Below are 20,209 nucleotides of genomic sequence, written 5' to 3' on the forward strand. Positions count from 1 at the left end.
TTTTGTTTGATACGCAGCGTCTGCGGCTTGTTACACGTGTCCTTTTTTATTTCCAAGTTTTATTACATTAATTTACCAAAAGATGTAAACAATACAAAAATATTTCATAACACTTCTGTTACATTAGATTGTGTTGTGCTCAATCTAACCCGACTTGATTAATGTTTATATATTTAAAAAGACATCCTACCCAATGATTTACATATACACATCACTGATCCTTCCCTGCAATTAGATAATGAAGCCATTGTATTTCATGAGAGAATAACACTTTGGACTAGTAAAGTGTGTGGGATTTATATTATATGAACAGTAAAAAAGTGATATGAAGTGCTTGAACAGGATTGTGTTAATATTGTGTAGTTTGACAACAAAAACACAGCCTTTTAAACTGACAATTTCTACAAGTATGTTATTCAAATCTTACAAATGATCTCTCAGCATATAACATTTGAATTTATTAGTTCATGAAACACTTTGCCAAATGCACAGCAGAATACAAAAACAGGCACATCTTCGTTAAAGCCACAACTATAAAATGTACTGATACACATTTACACACTCCCATTTTTATATTACAGTACAAATACATATTGAAGAGGTGAATAGTGTTTCAGCACTCTTCAAAGGGATCCATAATGAACCTCACTCCAGGTCCCAAGAGGGAATTGATCCGCAGATTTCTGGTCATTGACTTTTAGTAGCAATTTGAGGGGTCATATTCATTAGGGCACACCGTAGCAAAACGTTCTGCAATGGCATAAGAGAAAAAACTAGCCTTCTAATTCGACACTCTCAGGTAGTCAGTCCGTCCTTGTGTCAGATTTCTTCCATTCGGTACCTAATGGATTGCTTTCATACGGTCATCAAGCCTCAAATTGGGCGACCTGAATGTCCTTAAACCCCCTATTTGAGAAACACCAGTGCACTTCTCTCTAGTTCAAGGGAAGTCCTCTGCTAGGTATTGCAGAGTGTTCTTGGGAAGGCCCAGGTGAATGGCATCCAGGTAGTGGAGGAACCTAATGTGGGGGGGAGAAAGACATTTTCAAACTTTAGTCAAATTGTTTAGATAAGTGACATACTGTAGCTGGCATACTGGCATACTGTAGCATGTTCCTAAATGGCCTTCAGTGCAGCACACAGGGTTACTAGAATACATTACCAACTGTAAATCCATCTGGATAAGAGCATCTGCTAAATTACTAAAAAGTGATGTAAATGCGTATACAGTTGAAGTCAGACGTTTACATACACTTTAGCCAAATACATTTAAACTCAGTTTCACAATTCCTGACATTTAATCCTAGTAAAAATTCTCTGTCGTAGGTCAGTTAGGATCACCACATTATTTTAAGAATGTGAAATGTCAGAACAATAGAAAAGATAATGATTTATTTCAGCTTTTATTTCTTTCATTACATTCCCATTGGGTCAGAAGTTTACATACACTCAATTAGTATTTGGTAGCATTGCCTTTAAATTGTTTAACTTGGGTCAAACGTTTCAGGTAGCCTTCCACAAGCTTCCCACAATAAGTTGGGTGAATTTTGGCCCATTCCTCCTGACAGAGCTGGTGTAACTGAGTCAGGTTTGTAGGCCTCCTTGCTCGCACGCTTTTTCAGTTCTGCCCACACATTTTCTATGGGATTGAGTTCAGGACTTTGTGATGGCCACTCCAATACCTTTACTTTGTTGTCCTTAAGCCATTTTGTCATATCTTTGGAACTATGTTTGGGGTCATTGTTCATTTGGAAGACCCATTTGCGACCAAGCTTTAACTTCCTGACAGATGTCTTGAGATGTTGCTTCAATATATCCACATAATTTTCCTGCCTCATGATGCCATCTATTTTGTGAAGTGCACCAGTCCCTCTTGCATCAAAGCACCCCCACAACATGATGGTGCCACCCCCGTGCATCACGGTTGGGATGGTGTTCTTCGGCTTGCAAACCTCCCCCTTTTTCCTCCAAACTTAAATGGTCATTATGGTCAAACAGTTCTATTTTTGTTTCATCAGACCAGAGGACATTTCTCCAAAAAGTACCATCTTTGTCCCCATGTGCAGTCGCTGAGCGGCCTTTCAGGTTATGTTGATATAGGACTCGTTTTACTGTGGATACTTTTGTACCTGTTTCCTCCAGCATCTTCACAAGGTCCTTTGCTGTTGTTCTGGGATTGATTTGCACTTTTTGCACCAAAGTACATTCATCTCTAGGAGACAGAACGCATCTCCTTCCTGAGCGGTATGACGGCGGCGTGGTCCCATGGTGTTTATACTTGCGTACTATTGTTTGTACAGATGAACGTGGTACCTTCAGGCATTTGGAAATTGCTCCCAAGGATGAACCAGACTTGGAGGTCTCCAATTTTTTGTTTGATTTCTTTTGATTTTCCCATGATGTCAAGCAAAGAGGCACTGAGTTTGAAGGTAGGCCTTGAAATACATCCACAGGAAAACCTCAAATTGACTCAAATGACGTCAATTAGCCTATCAGAAGCTTCTAAAGCCATGACATCATTTTTGGGAATTTTCCAAGCTGTTTAAAGGCACAGTCAACTTAGTGTATGTAAACTTCTGACCCACTGGAATTATGATACAGTGAATTATAAGTGAAATAATCTGTATGTAAACAATTATTGGAAAAATTACTTGTGTCATGCACAAAGTAGATGTCCTAACCAACTTGCCAAAACTATAGTTTGTTAACAAGACATTTGTGGAGTGGTTTAAAAACAAGTTTTATTGACTCCAACCTAAGTGTATGTAAATGTCCGACTTCAACTGTATATTTATCCTATACACAACCTCACACCACAGACTTATCGACACGAGCTACAGAGAAAGCCATTCTGGGGGTGATTAGAAATGCACTAACCCACCACATAGACTAACATTTTACTTAAATTTTATTTTATTTTAATTTAACTAGACAAGTCCGTTAAGAAGAAATTCTTATTTACAATGACGGCCTACCCCGGACGATGCTGGGCCAATTGTGGGACTCCCAATCACGGCCAGATGTGATACGGCCTGGATTTGAACCAGGGATTGTAGTGACAACTCTTCCACTGAGATGCAGTGCCTTAGACCGCTGCGCCACTCGGGAGCCCCAAACAGATATCCTTCTACCCATTTCCACCCTCAGCTTAAACTACACGTAAGCGGTGCCACCGGGTACAATAGCAAACCCAAAGCACACAACCTTTCTTGTTGAGACTACATCTGTCCATCTATCATCCATCTCAAACTAAATGATTACAGTATTTTGTCAAGGTATCTGGATAAATTATTTTGAAGTGTGCGACAGCAGCTGGAGTTGTTCTCAGGAATCTAGATCTAATGGGAAAGCTTCCAATTCTTTGAGTGAGCATGAAGATAAGTGACCTCACTGACCTGTGGGTTTCTATGGAATTAACTAACAACTAGATTAAAATAACTACTGTCATTCTGAAACATACCTCAGACCCACAGCCTAGGGTATGAAACAGAAGTGAGGATGGAAACATGCATCACCGTCAATAATGGCTGATCCCTGGCTCCAACCCCACCCTCAGGGGTGTGATAAGCAAAAAACAAATATCCAATTCGTTATGGTAGAGTGGCCAGACTGAAGCCACTCCTCAGTAAAAAGGCACACGACGGCCTGCTATGAGTTTGCCAAAAGCTTCTAATAGACTCTCACACCATGAGACAAGATTCTCTGGTCTGATGAAACCAAGATTGAACTCTTTGGCCTGAATGCCAAGCGTCTGGAGGAAACCTGGCACCATCCCTACGGTGAAGCATGGTGGCAGCAGCATCATGCTGTGGAGATGTTTTTCACCGGCAGGGACTGGGAGACTAGTCAGGATCAAGGCAAAGATGAACGGAGCAAAAAACAGAGAGAGATCCTTGATGAAAACCTGCTCCAGAGCGCTCATGACCTCAGACTGTGGCGAAGGTTCACCTTTCAACAGGACAACAACCCTAAGCATCCAGCCAAGACAATGCAAGAGTGGCTTCAGGACAAGTCTCTGAATGTCCTTGAGTGGCCCAGCCAGAGCCCAGACTTGAACCCGATCGAACATCTCTGGAGAGACCTGAAAATAGCTGTGCAGGAACACTCCCCATCCAACCTGACAAAGCTTGAGAGGATCTGCAGAGAATAAATGGGAGAAACTCCCCAAACACAGGTGTGCCAAGCATGTAGTGTCATACCCAAGAAGACATGAGGCTGTAATCTCTGCCATAAGGTTATTGAACAAGGTACTGAGTGAAGGGTCTGAATACTTATGTAAAGGTGTATTTATTTGTATACATTTGTAAAACAAAATGTTTTGCTTGATCATTATGGGGTATTGTGTGTAGATTGATGAGGGGAAAATATTTTTTCATACATTTTAGAATAAGGCTGTAACCTAACAAAATGTGGGAAAAATCAAGGTGTCTGAATACCTTCCCAAAGGCATTGTATAAATATCAATGATTTAATAGTATTGGTTAGGCTGTCTTGTACACAGTATACAGACAAAAACTAAAAAGTATGTAATTATCAATCTATACTGAATGGAGAGCAGCTTGGTCTCTAGATATCAATCTATACTGAATGGAGAGCAGCTTGGTCTCTAGATATCAATCTATACTGAATGGAGAGCAGCTTGGTCTCTAGATATCAATCTATACTGAATGGAGAGCAGTTTGGTCTCTAGATATCAATCTATACTGAATGGAGAGCAGCTTGGTCTCTAGATATCAATCTATACTGAATGGAGAGCAGCTTGGTCTCTAGATATCAATCTATACTGAATGGAGAGCAGCTTGGTCTCTAGATATCAATCTATACTGAATGGAGAGCAGTTTGGTCTCTAGATATCAATCTATACTGAATGGAGAGCAGCTTGGTCTCTAGATATCAATCTATACTGAATGGAGAGCAGTTTGGTCTCTAGATATCAATCTATACTGAATGGAGAGCAGTTTGGTCTCTAGATATCAATCTATACTGAATGGAGAGCAGCTTGGTCTCTATATATCAATCTATACTGAATGGAGAGCAGCTTGGTCTCTAGATATCAATCTATACTGAATGGAGAGCAGCTTGGTCTCTAGATATCAATCTATACAGAATGAGACAGATTTGAGGTGGTTCAAAGCTGGGTGTCCCCCTAAAACCCTGTTTAACTCTGATCCTGATTTCCACATCCACAACCTAACCTCTCACCTCCATTTAACCTTACCCCTGACCTCCGCACCTATAACCCCTGACCTCTCACCTGCGTTTAACCTTGAACTGCTCCTTGAGCGTCTCTGATCGGCAGATGGTCCGTAGGAAGGGAAGGAAGTCCAGGGCTGCAGCAGGTCTGTTACCCAGCGTCCCTGCCACTTGCCTGGGTAGAATGTCCATCACCTCCCTCCTCTTCTGGAGAACTCTGGAGGAACAACAGCAGCAAACAGGATAGGTTAGATTCCTTAAAATGCACTTTGTGACGACTTCTGATTCTGACTTCTGATGAAGGGGCGTAATACATAAATACATATATCTACCAAATTAAACTTTTCTTTGAGATGTTGAATACTAAAATTCTACTCACTGATCAAATAATGAATTAATACATGAATACAATAATTTACATATAAATTATAAACTCAGTAAGTGAAGGACAAACAGACAAGACGACTCACTTTGGTTCACAGGGGCTGTCCTGGGTGAGTCTGAAGCCCCGTCTGTGCGAGGCCACAGGGAGTGTGAGCTCGTTCACAGCCTCCTTCCCCAGTTCCCCCTCTAGACCCTGAGCTGTACCCCACGCCTCCTCCACCCCAGCCCTGCACCTCTGGAAGCTCAGAGCCTCCACAGCAGCCTGGATCTCCCCCGCTCTCTCCCCCTCTACCCAGCTCCCTCCATGGCACTCCTCCCCGGGCTCGTCATTCATCCCGTCTTTAATCTCGGCTCTCAGGCCGAATGTCCTGTGTGTGTATCTGGCGCCACCTACAGGTGAGGTGTGGCGGCAAAGGGAGGAGTCCAGGAGAGACATGTGGTCGAGGAACTCTGCCAGAGAGCCCAGGCAGTGGGACACAGGCTCACTCTTCATCCTCTGCTCCGGGGTGAGCGGCACCCTCATCCTCATAGGGGGAGGGGCCTTCTCCTTTACCTCTTCCTCTCTGGCCTTCACAGATTCTAGTTCAACCTTGTTGCTGGTAGAATCGTCCTGACTGTCCTCCCCTTCCGTCTGTGTCTGAGGGGGGTTGGGAGGTGGTTTAGTGTGGAGGGAGAGGAAGGCGTCGTCGGAATCAGAGTCTGAGTGAAAGGGGTCCAGGTTCTCTCGGGTACCCAGCTGCTTCTTCTTCTTCTTCATTCTAGAGGACACCTTCACCGGGCTCCCGTCTGTCTCTGACCCCTCTGCCACCTGCTGGACCTTGGGGTGGGGCAGTGGATCAACCTCAGTCTGAAGTGGTAGTGGTGGATCAATCTCTGGCTTTATACTATTCATACTAGTGGCTACTTCCTGTGGATCAGCGCTGGACTCTTCCTGTGTCCGGTTGCTCACTTCCTGTGGCCGCCTGTGGGTTGTGACAGTGAAATGTGTGGTGGGTAGGGGAAGCAGGGCCTCCATGTTGGAGTAGAGCAGGTCCATTCCTCTCCTCTTGCTGGTGGTCAGCAGCTCCCAGCAACCTGGCTCCACTGTGGACTGGCTCTGAGGAGACAATAGATTGTGGTTAACCTTCAATACTTCCACACTAACTTACAGATAATAAAGTGACTGAGAAGGTGGTTTGACATAGGGATTGTAATTATGTGAGATCATACCACAAGAGACCGGTCAAAAATGATCTCGAGTGTCCTCTTAAGACAACAAGGAGGAAAGAGATGGACTTTTGACAACCAACCTTGAACAGATCCTGCATTTCCCTCTCTGGCTCTATGTTCAGCAGCCCCAGCATGCTCTCTGTGCAGCCTGTGTCACAGGGGGGCAGGGGTCCTGCTGGGGTCACCCCCTCACTCACCACAGAGCCACCTGCAGTTTCCTCTGTCTTTGGCTGGAGTTGTGTCACTGAATATGCAACATAAAAACAAAATTTATCACCATCAGTATTAATTGGCAATGTTGTTTATACAGTTATTTAGTGAACATTACTCTGTCCTCACCTGTGGGGGCTGAGTCTGGGAGGGGACGGGATAGCTTCCGCCCCCCTGTGGAGCGGCTCCAGAACTGCAGGTGCAGAAGGCTCTGGCGGATGTCACAACCGTTCAGGTGGAGCAGAGAGGAGACGTCGCGGGCGTCCGTACGCATGTTCTCAGCCAGGCACAGCAGCTGCAGGTAGCTCCCCACCTTCACCTGTATAGGAGAAAGAGAGGTGTTACAACCACACACACTCATGCACCTGTATGAAGGAGTTACACACTAACATACGCAAATGACGATACAAGTTTCCTATTATAAAATGAACATTCTTCCTGTGCAACTAGAAAGTATGCTTAAAATATACCTCCAACGTTACTCTGTTGAGTACATGACAACAAAACATCCAGCAAAAAAAAGGGTTGTAGTTTATTGGTTCTCTTACCACTGAGGGGGTTTTGAAATGGATCTCCTCAAAGTAGCCATCAAACATGGTACTGAAGGTGGGATCTAGGAGAGAAACAGGTTCAACTCACAGTGCATGTCACCTTCTGGTCTGTGCTATTCATTTGACACAGTGTACAAACCTAAAACCATGGACCACAACTTAGTCTTCCAACCATGAAATGTGGATTGCTCCCCCACTCACCACTGGTGGTGAGGATCACCGGTCTCTTGGTGGTGGTCATGAACGTTTTGATGGCAGCCAGGAACCCAGAGTCGTCATCAAAGACGACATCCACCTCCTCAAAGAGAATGAGTGACGTGGCTGTCTTCTTGCTCTGCTCTTCACTGGAGGAGTCCTTGGTGATGGCTGCTGCTGCTGGTCTGTTCTGAGGCTCTTCAGTCTTACTGGAACTCTCCTTGGCTTTACTGGTCTTCTTGGGAACAGCTGGAAGAGAATAACACTGATATTTAGTTCTGACGTGTGTATGCAGACTAGACTAGGGTTTATGCAAAATAGTAACTGAAGGGAATAAAGCTTCCCTGCTGTGTTTAATTTAGGACCTAGACTGTTTAACACCGGACTGACAGAAACCTCAAGCTAGAGAGGAAGAAGGACAAGGAATTCATTCTAACCGGTTGGTTGCTTCTGGTCTTGGCTGGCACTGGCAGGTTCCTTGTTGGTGGGACCAGGTCGGCCCGTTTTGAAGAATTTGGCCAGGGAGGTGGGGGCCAGGCCTCCCCTCGTGGCTCCACGGGGGGACTTCCTGGGGGAGGACACCACCCTTCGAGGAGAGTACACTTTCCCTGGGAGATGGACAGCAGAATCTTCACCTGTCAACCTGGATCTTTAAAAATCCTACTTTTCACATAACTCAAGAAACTGGCGGCAGGTAGCATAGCGGTTAAGACGGTTGGGCCAGTAACCGAAAGGTCGCTGGTTTGAATCCCAAGCCGACTAGGTGAACAACCTGTCTATGAGTCCTTGAGCAAGGTATTTGACTCAAATTGCTCCTGCAAGTCGCTCTGGATAAGAGCGTCCGCTAAATGACTAACATGTAAGTGTAAAATGAAACTGGCATGTAACCTGAAGATACCATAGATTTAGGCCAATGGGAGATGGTGCTCAGGTTTGTTACCCGTTTATCTCTTGTAGATTTTTATCAGTGTCAAACTATCTACTTTCTATCCAAACAGTCCTAAGAGATGATTTTGTTCAAAGAAACACTGGGCTGCAAGAAGAGAGGCAAACTTCTTCTAAACTTACGTGGTGAGGATCCAGGCCTGGCGGTGGAGCTACTGAAGTAGCACGGCTTATGGGCGTTGACCCCCTGGATGTCCACCTGGTGGGACTGGGTGGCCTCCCTCAGCTGGGACAGGATCTGACGGCCGCTCCGCTGGGACGACGCATTCACCTCAAACACCTGGAGAAGGATGACCGATTACACTTCCTGCCTTCAAAGTAGCATACATAGATAATATATTACACAGACAGTTAAGACAGATGTTAAAAGATTTGATGGCACCCGGCAGAATCCCACCCTGCATCCCTCTACTGGCTTGCCTCTAAAGCTAAGCAGGGTGGTCCTGGCCAGTCCCTGGATGGGAAACCAGATGCTGCTGGAAGTGGTGTCAGAAGACCAGTAGGAGCCACTCTTTCCTTTTCCTAGGTTAAATAAATAAATAAAATCCTCTGGTCTAAATATCCCAATGCCCCAGGGTGCAGTCTTTCGGATGGGACATTAAACAGGTGTTCTGACTCTCTGTGGTCACTAAAGATCCTATGGCACTTAACGAAAGAGTAGAGGTGTTAACCCTCGTGTCCTGACTAAATTCTCATACCATCATGGCCACCTAATCATGCCTAGTTTACAATTGGCTCAATAATCCCCCTCCTCTCCCCTAACTATTCCCCAGGTCATTGCTGTAAATTAGAATGTGTTCTTAGTCAACTTACTTGGTAAAATAAGGTACAAATATATGGACACTTCAAATCCAATTGTATGTCACATGCTTCGTAAACAACAGATGTAGACTAACAGTGAAATGCTAAGTTATGGGCCCTTCAACAATGCAGAGAGAAAAATAGAAAATTAATAGAAAGACAATAAGAAGGAATAAATACACAATGAGTACTGATAACTCGGCTATGTACACGGGGTACCAGTACCCAGACGATGTGCAGGGATACAATCAATGTTCCCTCAAATGTTTTTCGTCACAGAGCAAATTTCAGGTCTGCTGAGCGCAAACTTGAACATTTACAAAATGCTGTGCAACTTCCAGCGCATTTACTGTCAACACTGAGTAGGCTGTGGCTATTTGATCATAATGTAGGCCTACCAGAGTGTCCCACCACCAAAAAAATGCACCCCATAACATTTAAAATGGAAATAGCTGTTCTGTCATTCAGGCTACAGTAACAGCAAATGTGTGGTGTTCAATGTAGGCCTACATTCTATGAGACTTTTGAAAAAAACATGCAGGGCTTGACATTAACCTGTTTATCCACTTGTCCTTCAGATAAGGTGACTGAAACTGTTGTTTGATGCAAGAAACCACTTGGGAGCTTCGCGCGGGCTTAGAGGGAACAAGGTACCGTAACTGAGGTAAATAAACTCAGCAAAAAAAAGAAACGTCCCCTTTTCAGGACCCTGTCTTTCAAAGATAATTCGTAAAAATACAAATAGCTTTGCAGATCTTCATTGTAAAGGGTATAAACACTGTTTCCCATGCTTGTTCAATGGATCATAAACAATTAATGAACACGCACATGTGGAAAGGTCGTTAAGACACTAACAGCTTACAGACAGTAGGCAATTAAGGTCATAGTTATGAAAACTTAAGACACTAAAGAGGTCTTTCTACTGACTCCGAAAAACACAAAAAGAAAGATGCCCAGGGTCCCTGCTCATCTGTGTGAACGTGCCGTAGGCATGCTGCAAGTAGGCATGAGGATAGCAGATGTGACCAGGGCAATAAATTGCAATGTCCATACTGTGAGACGCCTAAGACGGCGCTACAGGGAGACAGGACGGACAGCTGATCATCCTCGCAGTGGCAGACCACGTGTAACAACACCTGCACAGGATCAATACATCCGAACATCACACCTGGGGGACAGGTACAGGATGGTAACAACTGCCCGAGTTACACCAGGAACACACAATCAGTGCGCAGACTGTCCACAATAGGCTGAGAGAGGCTGGACTGAGGGCTTGTAGGCCTGTTGTAAGGCAGGTCCTCACCAGACATCATCGGCAACAACGTCACCTATGGGCACAAACCCACCGTCGCTGGACCAGACAGGACTGGCAAAAAGTGCTCTTCACTGACGAGTCGCGGTTTTGTCTCACCAGGGGTGATGGTCGGATTTGCGTTTATCGTCAAAGGAATGAGCGTTACACTGAACCCTGTACTCTGGAGCAGGATCGATTTGGAGGTGGAGGGTCTGTCATGGTCTGGGACGGTGTGTCACAGCATCATCGGACTGAGCTTGTTGTCATTGCAGGCAATCTCAACGCTGTGCGTTACGGGGAAGACATCCTCCTCCCTTATGTGGTACCTTTCCTGCAGGCTCATCCTGACATGACCCTCCAGCATGACAATGCCACCAGCCATACTGCTCGTTCTGTGCGTGATTTCCTGCAAGACAGGAACGTCAGTGTTCTCGCATGGCCAGCGAAGAGCCCAATCTCAATCCCATTGAGCACGCCTGGGACCTGTTGGATCAGAGGGTGAGGGCTAGGGCCATTCCCCCCAGAAATGTCTGGGAACTTGCAGGTGCCTTGGGGGAAGAGTGGGGTAACATCTCACAGCAAGAACTGGCAAATGTGGTGCAGTCCATGAGGAGGAGATGCACTGCAGTATTTAATGCAGCTGGTGGCCACACCAGATACCGACTGTTACTTTTGATTTTGACCCCCCCTTTGTTCAGGGACACATATTCCATTTTTGTTAGTCACATGTCTGTGGAACTTGTTCAGTTTATGTCTCAGTTGTTGAATCTTGTTATGTTCATACAAATATTTACACATGTTAAGTTTGCTGAAAATAAAATGCAGCAGACAGTGAGAGGACATTTATTTTTTTGCTGAGTTTATGTAGATATGGGCAAAGTGACAAGGCAACAAGATCGATAAACAGTAGCAGCAGAGCATGTGATGAGTCAAAAGAGTTAGTGCACTTATTTGGAGCGTGTAAATTATCTAGAAAAATGTAATTAAAGAGCAGCAGTAAAATAACAATAGCGAGACTATATACAGGGGGTAACGGACAGAGTCAATGTGCAGGGGCACCGGTTAGTCGAGGTAATATGTACATATTAGTCGAAGTAATATGTACATGTAGGTAGAGTTATTAAAGTGACTATGCATAGATAATAACAGAGAATAGCAGCTGTGTAAAAGAGGGGGTGGGCAGCCATTTGATTAGATGTTCAGGAATCTTATGGCTTGGGGGTAGAAGCTGTTTAGAAGCCTCTTGAACTTATACTTGGCGCTCCAATACCGCTTGCCGTGAGGTAGCAGAGAGAACAGTCTAAGACTAGGGTGGCTGGAGTCAGACCATTTTTAGGGCCTTCCTCTGACATCGCCTGGTATAGAGGTCCTGGATGGCAGGAAGCTTGGCCCCAGTGATGTACTGGGCCATACGCACTACCCTCTGTAGTGCATTGCAGTCGGAGGCTGAGCAGTTGCCATACCAGGCAGTGATGCAACCAGTCAAGATGCCCTCGATGGTGCAGAAGTAAAGAGCTACTTCCTGTGCTTGACCCTCCTATGTTGAACATAATAAATGGCTCTCTATCCACCGGATGTGTACCAAACTCACTAAAAGTGGCAGTAATAAAGCCTCTTGACCCAGAAAATGTAAAAAACAAAATTGGTCTATATCGAATCTCCCATTCTTCTCAAACATTTTTGAAAAAGCTGTTGCACAGCAACTCACTGCCTTCCTGAAGATAAATAATGAATACAAAATGTATCAGTCTGGTTTCAGAGTTCGTCAAGGTTCTGTTTTAAGACCACTATTGTTTTCAGTATATATATATATATATATATATATACAGTGCCTTGCGAAAGTATTCGGCCCCCTTGAACTTTGCGACCTTTTGCCACATTTCAGGCTTCAAACATAAAGATATAAAACTGTATTTTTTTGTGAAGAATCAACAACAAGTGGGACACAATCATGAAGTGGAACGACATTTATTGGATATTTCAAACTTTTTTAACAAATCAAAAACTGAAAAATTGGGCGTGCAAAATTATTCAGCCCCTTTACTTTCAGTGCAGCAAACTCTCTCCAGAAGTTCAGTGAGGATCTCTGAATGATCCAATGTTGACCTAAATGACTAATGATGATAAATACAATCCACCTGTGTGTAATCAAGTCTCTGTATAAATGCACCTGCACTGTGATAGTCTCAGAGGTCCGTTAAAAGCGCAGAGAGCATCATGAAGAACAAGGAACACACCAGGCAGGTCCGAGATACTGTTGTGAAGAAGTTTAAAGCCAGATTTGGATACAAAAAGATTTCCCAAGCTTTAAACATCCCAAGGAGCACTGTGCAAGCGATAATATTGAAATGGAAGGAGTATCAGACCACTGCAAATCTACCAAGACCTGGCCGTCCCTCTAAACTTTCAGCTCATACAAGGAGAAGACTGATCAGAGATGCAGCCAAGAGGCCCATGATCACTCTGGATGAACTGCAGAGATCTACAGCTGAGGTGGGAGACTCTGTCCATAAGACAACAATCAGTCGTATATTGCACAAATCTGGCCTTTATGGAAGAGTGGCAAGAAGAAAGACATTTCTTAAAGATATCCATAAAAAGTGTCGTTTAAAGTTTGCCACAAGCCACCTGGGAGACACACCAAACATGTGGAAGAAGGTGCTCTGGTCAGATGAAACCAAAATTGAACTTTTTGGCAACAATGCAAAACGTTATTTTTGGCGTAAAAGCAACACAGCTGAACACACCATCCCCACTGTCAAACATGGTGGTGGCAGCATCATGGTTTGGGCCTGCTTTTCTTCAGCAGGGACAGGGAAGATGGTTAAAATTGATGGGAAGATGGATGGAGCCAAATACAGGACCATTCTGGAAGAAAACCTGATGGAGTCTGCAAAAGACCTGAGACTGGGGCGGAGATTTGTCTTCCAACAAGACAATGATCCAAAACATAAAGCAAAATCTACAATGGAACGGTTATAAAATAAACATATCCAGGTGTTAGAATGGCCAAGTCAAAGTCCAGACCTGAATCCAATCGAGAATCTGTGGAAAGAACTGAAAACTGCTGTTCACAAATGCTCTCCATCCAACCTCACTGAGCTCGAGCTGTTTTGCAAGGAGGAATGGGAAAAAATTTCAGTCTCTCGATGTGCAAAACTGATAGAGACATACCCCAAGCGACTTACAGCTGTAATCGCAGCAAAAGGTGGCGCTACAAAGTATTAACTTAAGGGGGCTGAATAATTTTGCACGCCCAATTTTTCAGTTTTTGATTTGTTAAAAAAGTTTGAAATATCCAATAAATGTCGTTCCACTTCATGATTGTGTCCCACTTGTTGTTGATTCTTCACAAAAAATACAGTTTTATATCTTTATGTTTGAAGCCTGAAATGTGGCAAAAGGTCGCAAAGTTCAAGGGGGCCGAATACTTTCGCAAGGCACTATATATATATATATATATATATATATATATATATATATATATATATATATATATATATATATATATATATATAGGAAACAACGTTAACTTTCACTGCTATGAGGACAACTCACAACTGTACATTTCGATAAAACATGGTGAAGCCCCTAAATTGCCTACCCTGGAAGCCTGTGTTTCAGTCATAAGGAAGTGGGTGGAGGCAAATGTTTTACTTTCAAACTCGGACAAAACAGAGACGCTAGTTCTCGGTCCCAAGAAACAAAGATCTGCTGTTGGATCTGACAATTAATCTTAATGGTTGTACAGTTGTCTCAAATAAAACTGAAGAACCTCAGCGTTACTGGGGACCCTGATCTCTTTTGACAAACATATCAATACTATTTCAAGAAAATGTTTTTCCATCTTCGTAACATTGCAAAAACCAGAAACTTTTTTTGTCCAAAAAAATGCATAAAAGCTCATCCATGTATTTGTCACTTCTAGATTAGACTACTGTAATGCAATACTCGCCAGCTACCCGGATAAAACACTAAATAAACTAAACACAGGTGCTAGAATCTTCACTAGAACCCCAAATTTGATCATATTCCTCCAGTGCTAGCCTCTCTACACACGGTCCTGTTAAGGCCAGGGCTGATTTCAAGGTTTTACTGCTAACCTACAAAGCATTACATGGGCTTGCTCCTACCTCTCTCTCAGATTTGGTCCTGCCGTGCATACCTAAACGTACGCTATGGTCACAAGACGCAGGCCTCCTTATTGTCCCTAGAGTTTCGAAGCAAAGAGCTGGAGGTAGGGCTTTCTCCTATAGAGCTCCATTTTTATGGAATAGTCTGCCTATCCATGTGAGAGACGCAGACTCTGTTTCGACCTTTAGGTCTTTATTGAAGACTCATCTCTTCAGTGGGTCCTAGGATTGAGTGTAGTCTGGCCCAGGGGTGCGAAGGTGAAGAGCAAGGCACCGGATCGACATTGCTGTCTCTGCCTGGCCAGCTCCCATCTCTACACTGGGATTCTCTGCCTCTGACCATATTACGGGGGCTGAGTCACTGGCTTACTAGTGCTCTTCCATTCCATCCCTAGGAGGGGTGCGTCACTTGAATGGGTTGAGTCACTGATGTGATCGTCCTGTTTTCCAGTTTGCGCCCCCTCGGGCTCGTGTGGTGGGGGAGATCTTAGTGGGCTATACTCAGCCTTGTCTCAGGGTAGTAAGTTGGTGGTCTGTTGATATCCCTCTAGTGGGGTGGGGGCTGTGCTCTGGCAAAGTGGGTGGGGTTATATCCTGCCTGGTTGGTCCTGTCCGTATTGTCGGACAGGGCCACAGTGTCCCCCCCACCCCTGACTCAGCCTCCAGTATCTATGCTGCAATAGTCTATGTGCTGGGGGGCTAGGGCCAGTCTTATATCTGGTGTATTCTCCTGTCTTATCTGGTGTCCTGTGTGAATTTAAGTATGATTCCTCAAATTCTCTCTTTCTATCTCTCCCTCCTGGAGGACCTGAGCCCTAGGATCATGCCTCAGGACTACCTGGCCTGATGACTCCTGGCTGTCCCCAGTCCACCTGGTTGTGCTGCTGCTGCTGCTCCGGGTCCAACTGTTCTGCCTAGGTTTTTGTCTTTCTAGAGAGTTTTTCCTAGCCACTGTGCTTCTACATCTGCATTACTTGCTGTTTGGGGTTTTAAGCTGGGTTTCTGTACAGCACTTTGTGTCATCTGCTGATGTAAAAAGGGCTTTATAAATATATTTCAGAGTGTAAAGTGAGTGCATTGAAATTTGTATGCAGAAACATGATAAAAAAAATTAAAAAATTGGCTTGTGATCGACCAGTGGGTCACAAAGCATAAAAGGTTGGTGACTGCTGTGTTAGGCAAGTGGAGTAAAGAATGAACAGACCTTAAAGCCGAGTTCCTGGGCGCAGGCGTAAACGGCAGCGGTCTTGCCGACCCCCGTGGGACCAGTGATCAGCAGGGTGTTACACATAAAGTCTTCCCCCTCCTGAGAGTCCCCGCCTTTAGTGTCCCATGAGTCTGTGTAGCCAAGAGGGGAACAGCAGGCTGCTTTAAGTTTACTCTGTGATAACTTTGAAAAAAAGTTACTTTTATATAGGATTATGTAACTATTTCAAAGGAGGGAAAAATGTGTTCGTGCTTAAACAGTCATAGTGCTATCTGAAAATACAAGAGCAAAATCTTGGAAAAAATGGCTGAGCCCTCTATTCTAAGGTGACCGTCTCTTACCATTGTTGTCGTCATCCTGTTTCTTTTCCTCCTGTTTCTTTTCCTTCTGTTTCTTCCTCTCTTCCCTGTCAGCTCTGAGCTTCCATTCCCTCAGCCAACTGCAAACGGATTGGTTTATGCAAAATTACATGACAGATTCATTGAATTAATGGCATGTAACACACAATGGCTTTCAATAAAGCTCATAAAGCCATAGCACACAGCCATGCAATCTTCATAGACAAACATTGGTAGTAGAATGGCCTTATGGGAGAGCTCAGTGACTTTCAACATGGCAGCATCATAGGATGCCAACTTTCCAACAAGTCAGTTCGTCAAATTTCTGCCCTGCTAGAGCTACGCTGGTCAACTCTAAGTGCTGTTATTGTAAAGTGGAAACGTCTAGGGGCAACAACGGCTCAGCCGCAAAGTGGTGGGCCACACAAGCTCACAGAACAGGACCGCCGAGTGCTGAAGTGCGTAAAAATGTCCTCGGTTGCAAAACTCCCTACTGAGTTCCAAACTGCCTCTGGAAGCAACGTCAGCACAATAACTGTTCGCCAGGAACTTCATGAAAATGGGTTTCCATGGACAAGCAGCCGCACACAAGCCTAAGACCATCATGCGCAATGCCAACGCTACCTGCCCGAATACATAGTGCAAACTGTCAAGTATGGTGGAGGAGGAATAAATGGTCTGGGGCTGTTTTTCATGGTTTGGGCTAGGCCCCTTAGTGCCAGTGAAGGGAAATCTTAACGCTACAGCATACAATGACATTCAAGACGATTCTGTGCTTCCAACTTTGTGGCAACAGGTTGGGGAAAGCCTTTTCCTGTTTCAGCATGCCCCGTGCACAAAGCGCGTTCCACACAGAAATATTTTGTTGAGATCGGTGTGGAAGAACTTGAGTGGCCTGCACAGAGCCCTGACTTCAACAACATCAAACACCTTTGGGAGGAATTGGAATGCCGACTGCGATCTAGGCCTAACATTAGTGCCCAACCTCACTAATGCTCGTGGCTGAATGGAAAGCAAGTCCCCGCAGCAATGTTCCAACATCTAGTGGAAAGCCTTCCCAGAAGAGTGGAGGCTGTTTTGCAGCAAAAGTGGGACCAACTCCATATTAATGCCCATAATTTTAGAACAAGATGTTTGACGAGCAGGTGTCCATGTACTGTATATCTGTAATACCTGTGTAGAGCCTGCAGGGTGCCTAGTACAACTAGCTACTGAGCTATTCAGTTGAGTCAATAAGTAGATACACCACAATCCCTTACCTGTGCAGCCTCCTCACTGAGGCAATGTTGCCTATGACGTCATTGGAGTGCTGTGGTTGGTACTTCTCTGTCCACAACATATCCTCTTTTACGGAGTCTGGTGGAATAAAAAAAGCAGTTACCGTAATTGCTGGACTATTAAGCGCACCTGAATATAAACCGCACCCACTGAATTATTAAAAAATATGTATTTTGTACATAAATACACCGCACATGTCTATAAGCCGTACATTGAAACAAATTAACTTTACACAGCCTTTAAACGAAACACGGCTTGTAACAAAAATTAAAACAGTAGCCTACCAAGCCTCCTCCTGTGCACTGAAACCACTGAAGTCATCTCCTTCGGTGTCGGAGTTGAATAGCCTCAGAATTGCTTCATCCGATGTTGGATCGTTTTCATTGTCGCTCTCGTCACTTTCATCCGGAGACAAATACCCCGCTGAGCTCATGCTGCCCTCTTCAACACGCAGCAGTCCAGCCTTTCGAAACCCGTTGATGATAGTGGATTTTTTGACAATGCTCCACGCTGTCAGGACCCACTGCGAAGAGCAACTTAAGGTCAAGTCTGCCAGTTTTAGTGAAGGATTTCTCCCCACTTGTCATCCAAGCCTCCCACTGAACACGGAGCGCCACCTTAAATGCACGATTTACGCTGATGTCGAGTGGCTGCAAATACTTTGGGCCATCTGCTTTTCTTCCCTCTGAAAGGTTTGTTGTCTTTTTGCACTGAGTCAGTTCCTCACGCTGCTGTTTACAAAGTCTTATAATCGACTCATTAAGGCCAAGCTCCCATGCAGCAGCTCTATTTCTTTATCCAACAGCCAGATCGATCGCCTTCAACTTGAAAGCTGCATCATATGCATTTCTCCGTGTCTTTGCCATGATGAGGGTGACAAAATGACTACCGTAATCAGAATGATGGGAAGTTTGAGCGCCCTCGATTTACGTCACATTATGTGACGGTGCTCAGTTTTTTGGCGGCAAGAATCTTGCGAAAGCGGGAAAAATCCATAAATTAGCCGCGTCATTGTACAAACCGAGAGGTTCAAAGTGTGGGAATAAAGTAGCGGCTTATAGTCCAGCAATTACGGTACTAAAGACTATTCAAAAATGTATTTTGTAATGTTATGAAAAGGAAGCACATTTAAGCATCTAACTGAAAGGCCATGTTTCAGCTACCACAGATAGAGGTTTTTACAGAGAAATCATTTCTTATTTGCCCTCTTACCATCTTTGACAGAGTTGATAGCCAGTGGCGAATCCTCCAGGAGTCCCACAGGGTCCTTTTGGTAGGGGAGTGGTGTTTTCATCTCCTCGTTCTCCTGTTGCTTGCGCCTCCTCCCTCGCCCTCCCCTCCTGGGTGGCTCAGGTTCGGGGGAGATGGTGCCCCCGTCGATCACAATGATCTTCTTCTCCGACCTCCTGGACATCTGCTTCTTGGCCACCTTTCCCACGGCCCCCTCACCCTCTTCCACTCTCTTCCTCTTTCTCCCCACAGGCTCTGTTGATGCTGGGGCACTGCTGGCGAGTTTGGTACTGGGGTCTGCCTCTGAAGCTGTGCATTCCTGGAGGTGGTCCGCCCGCCTCTTCAGAAAGCGTGTGAGAAACCGCTGGACGGGGAAAGGAGGGTTGGATGCACTGATCTCCTCCATTAGGAGCTTACGAATAGGCTCAGAGAAATCTTCTCGCCAGCCAGACCCCTGTTCAGAACAAATTATTCAGTTATCTAAAGTTGATTAACAAACAAAACTACACCAGTAAATATTACATGGGATATTACCAGTGAAATATGAAATGTGTAAAATAATATTACAACATACCCTTTCAGTGTGCGCTCTGGATGCTGGCTCAGTCTTACAGCAAGTGGAACTATCGAGGGATGGAAGCTGGTTTGATGGTAGACATCGAAGCTCCTTCAGGAAGTGTAAGCGAGGAGAAACAGGCCATGGTAGACTCCAGAGAGGACACTCTGTCCAAGGGCCAAGAAAAACGTAATTAGATGGAGAACACAGAGGGAACACTTGAGCAGGAAGCACGCTGAAAAGGCTAAGGTTTTCAGTTCAAATCCCAGTTATGGCACACTAATTATTTAATAAAAATCTCAGTGCAGTGCACACTCATTACCTATCAGTTGCTTAAGATTTACCTTAGTAAAAATGTCCATTCAAAACATCTAAACATCAGTGAGTGGCACCCCTTCTGCTTTATACAACTAATAAGAACACTTGGATGGAAGGGACAGAGCTAGCAAGGAGAAAACACACACCCTGTGACGCCTGCAGCACGTGCACTACAGGCTGGAAGGAGGAGCAGGAGACTGCGTAGGCCTCATTGGTGGCAACGGTTTTGGCTATCTGCTTCTTGAAGGACTCTGGGAGGCCACTCTTCAGGAACTCTCTGCGGGCTCGGAACTGTTCATCATCCTGAGAGTTCTCTGAAGCATCACAGCTAGAAGGGGTAAGAGCCACATTAGGGGTGTAAGGTCAA

General features: G+C 44.7%; 1 protein-coding gene across 1 annotated transcript in view; it reads right to left on the minus strand.

The window, feature by feature from the left end:
• Positions 1-20,209, minus strand: part of LOC139365122 (ATPase family AAA domain-containing protein 5-like) — a 25,064-nt gene continuing 4,855 nt past the window's right edge. Inside the window, exons 8-22 of the mRNA XM_071102530.1 lie at positions 19,989-20,170; positions 19,543-19,691; positions 18,951-19,422; positions 17,720-17,816; positions 16,464-16,561; positions 16,120-16,253; positions 8,811-8,967; positions 8,180-8,350; positions 7,749-7,991; positions 7,545-7,609; positions 7,126-7,315; positions 6,867-7,030; positions 5,664-6,673; positions 5,255-5,410; positions 1-1,019 (exon numbers count right to left, since the gene is read on the minus strand). Of these exons, the coding sequence (XP_070958631.1) occupies positions 941-1,019; positions 5,255-5,410; positions 5,664-6,673; positions 6,867-7,030; positions 7,126-7,315; positions 7,545-7,609; positions 7,749-7,991; positions 8,180-8,350; positions 8,811-8,967; positions 16,120-16,253; positions 16,464-16,561; positions 17,720-17,816; positions 18,951-19,422; positions 19,543-19,691; positions 19,989-20,170 (3,367 nt within the window). The 3' untranslated portion in view covers positions 1-940. The remainder of the gene's footprint in view (positions 1,020-5,254; positions 5,411-5,663; positions 6,674-6,866; positions 7,031-7,125; positions 7,316-7,544; positions 7,610-7,748; positions 7,992-8,179; positions 8,351-8,810; positions 8,968-16,119; positions 16,254-16,463; positions 16,562-17,719; positions 17,817-18,950; positions 19,423-19,542; positions 19,692-19,988; positions 20,171-20,209) is intronic.

This window comes from Oncorhynchus clarkii, chromosome 13 (assembly GCF_045791955.1).
Source record: "Oncorhynchus clarkii lewisi isolate Uvic-CL-2024 chromosome 13, UVic_Ocla_1.0, whole genome shotgun sequence".
NCBI classification, from domain to species: domain Eukaryota; kingdom Metazoa; phylum Chordata; class Actinopteri; order Salmoniformes; family Salmonidae; genus Oncorhynchus; species Oncorhynchus clarkii.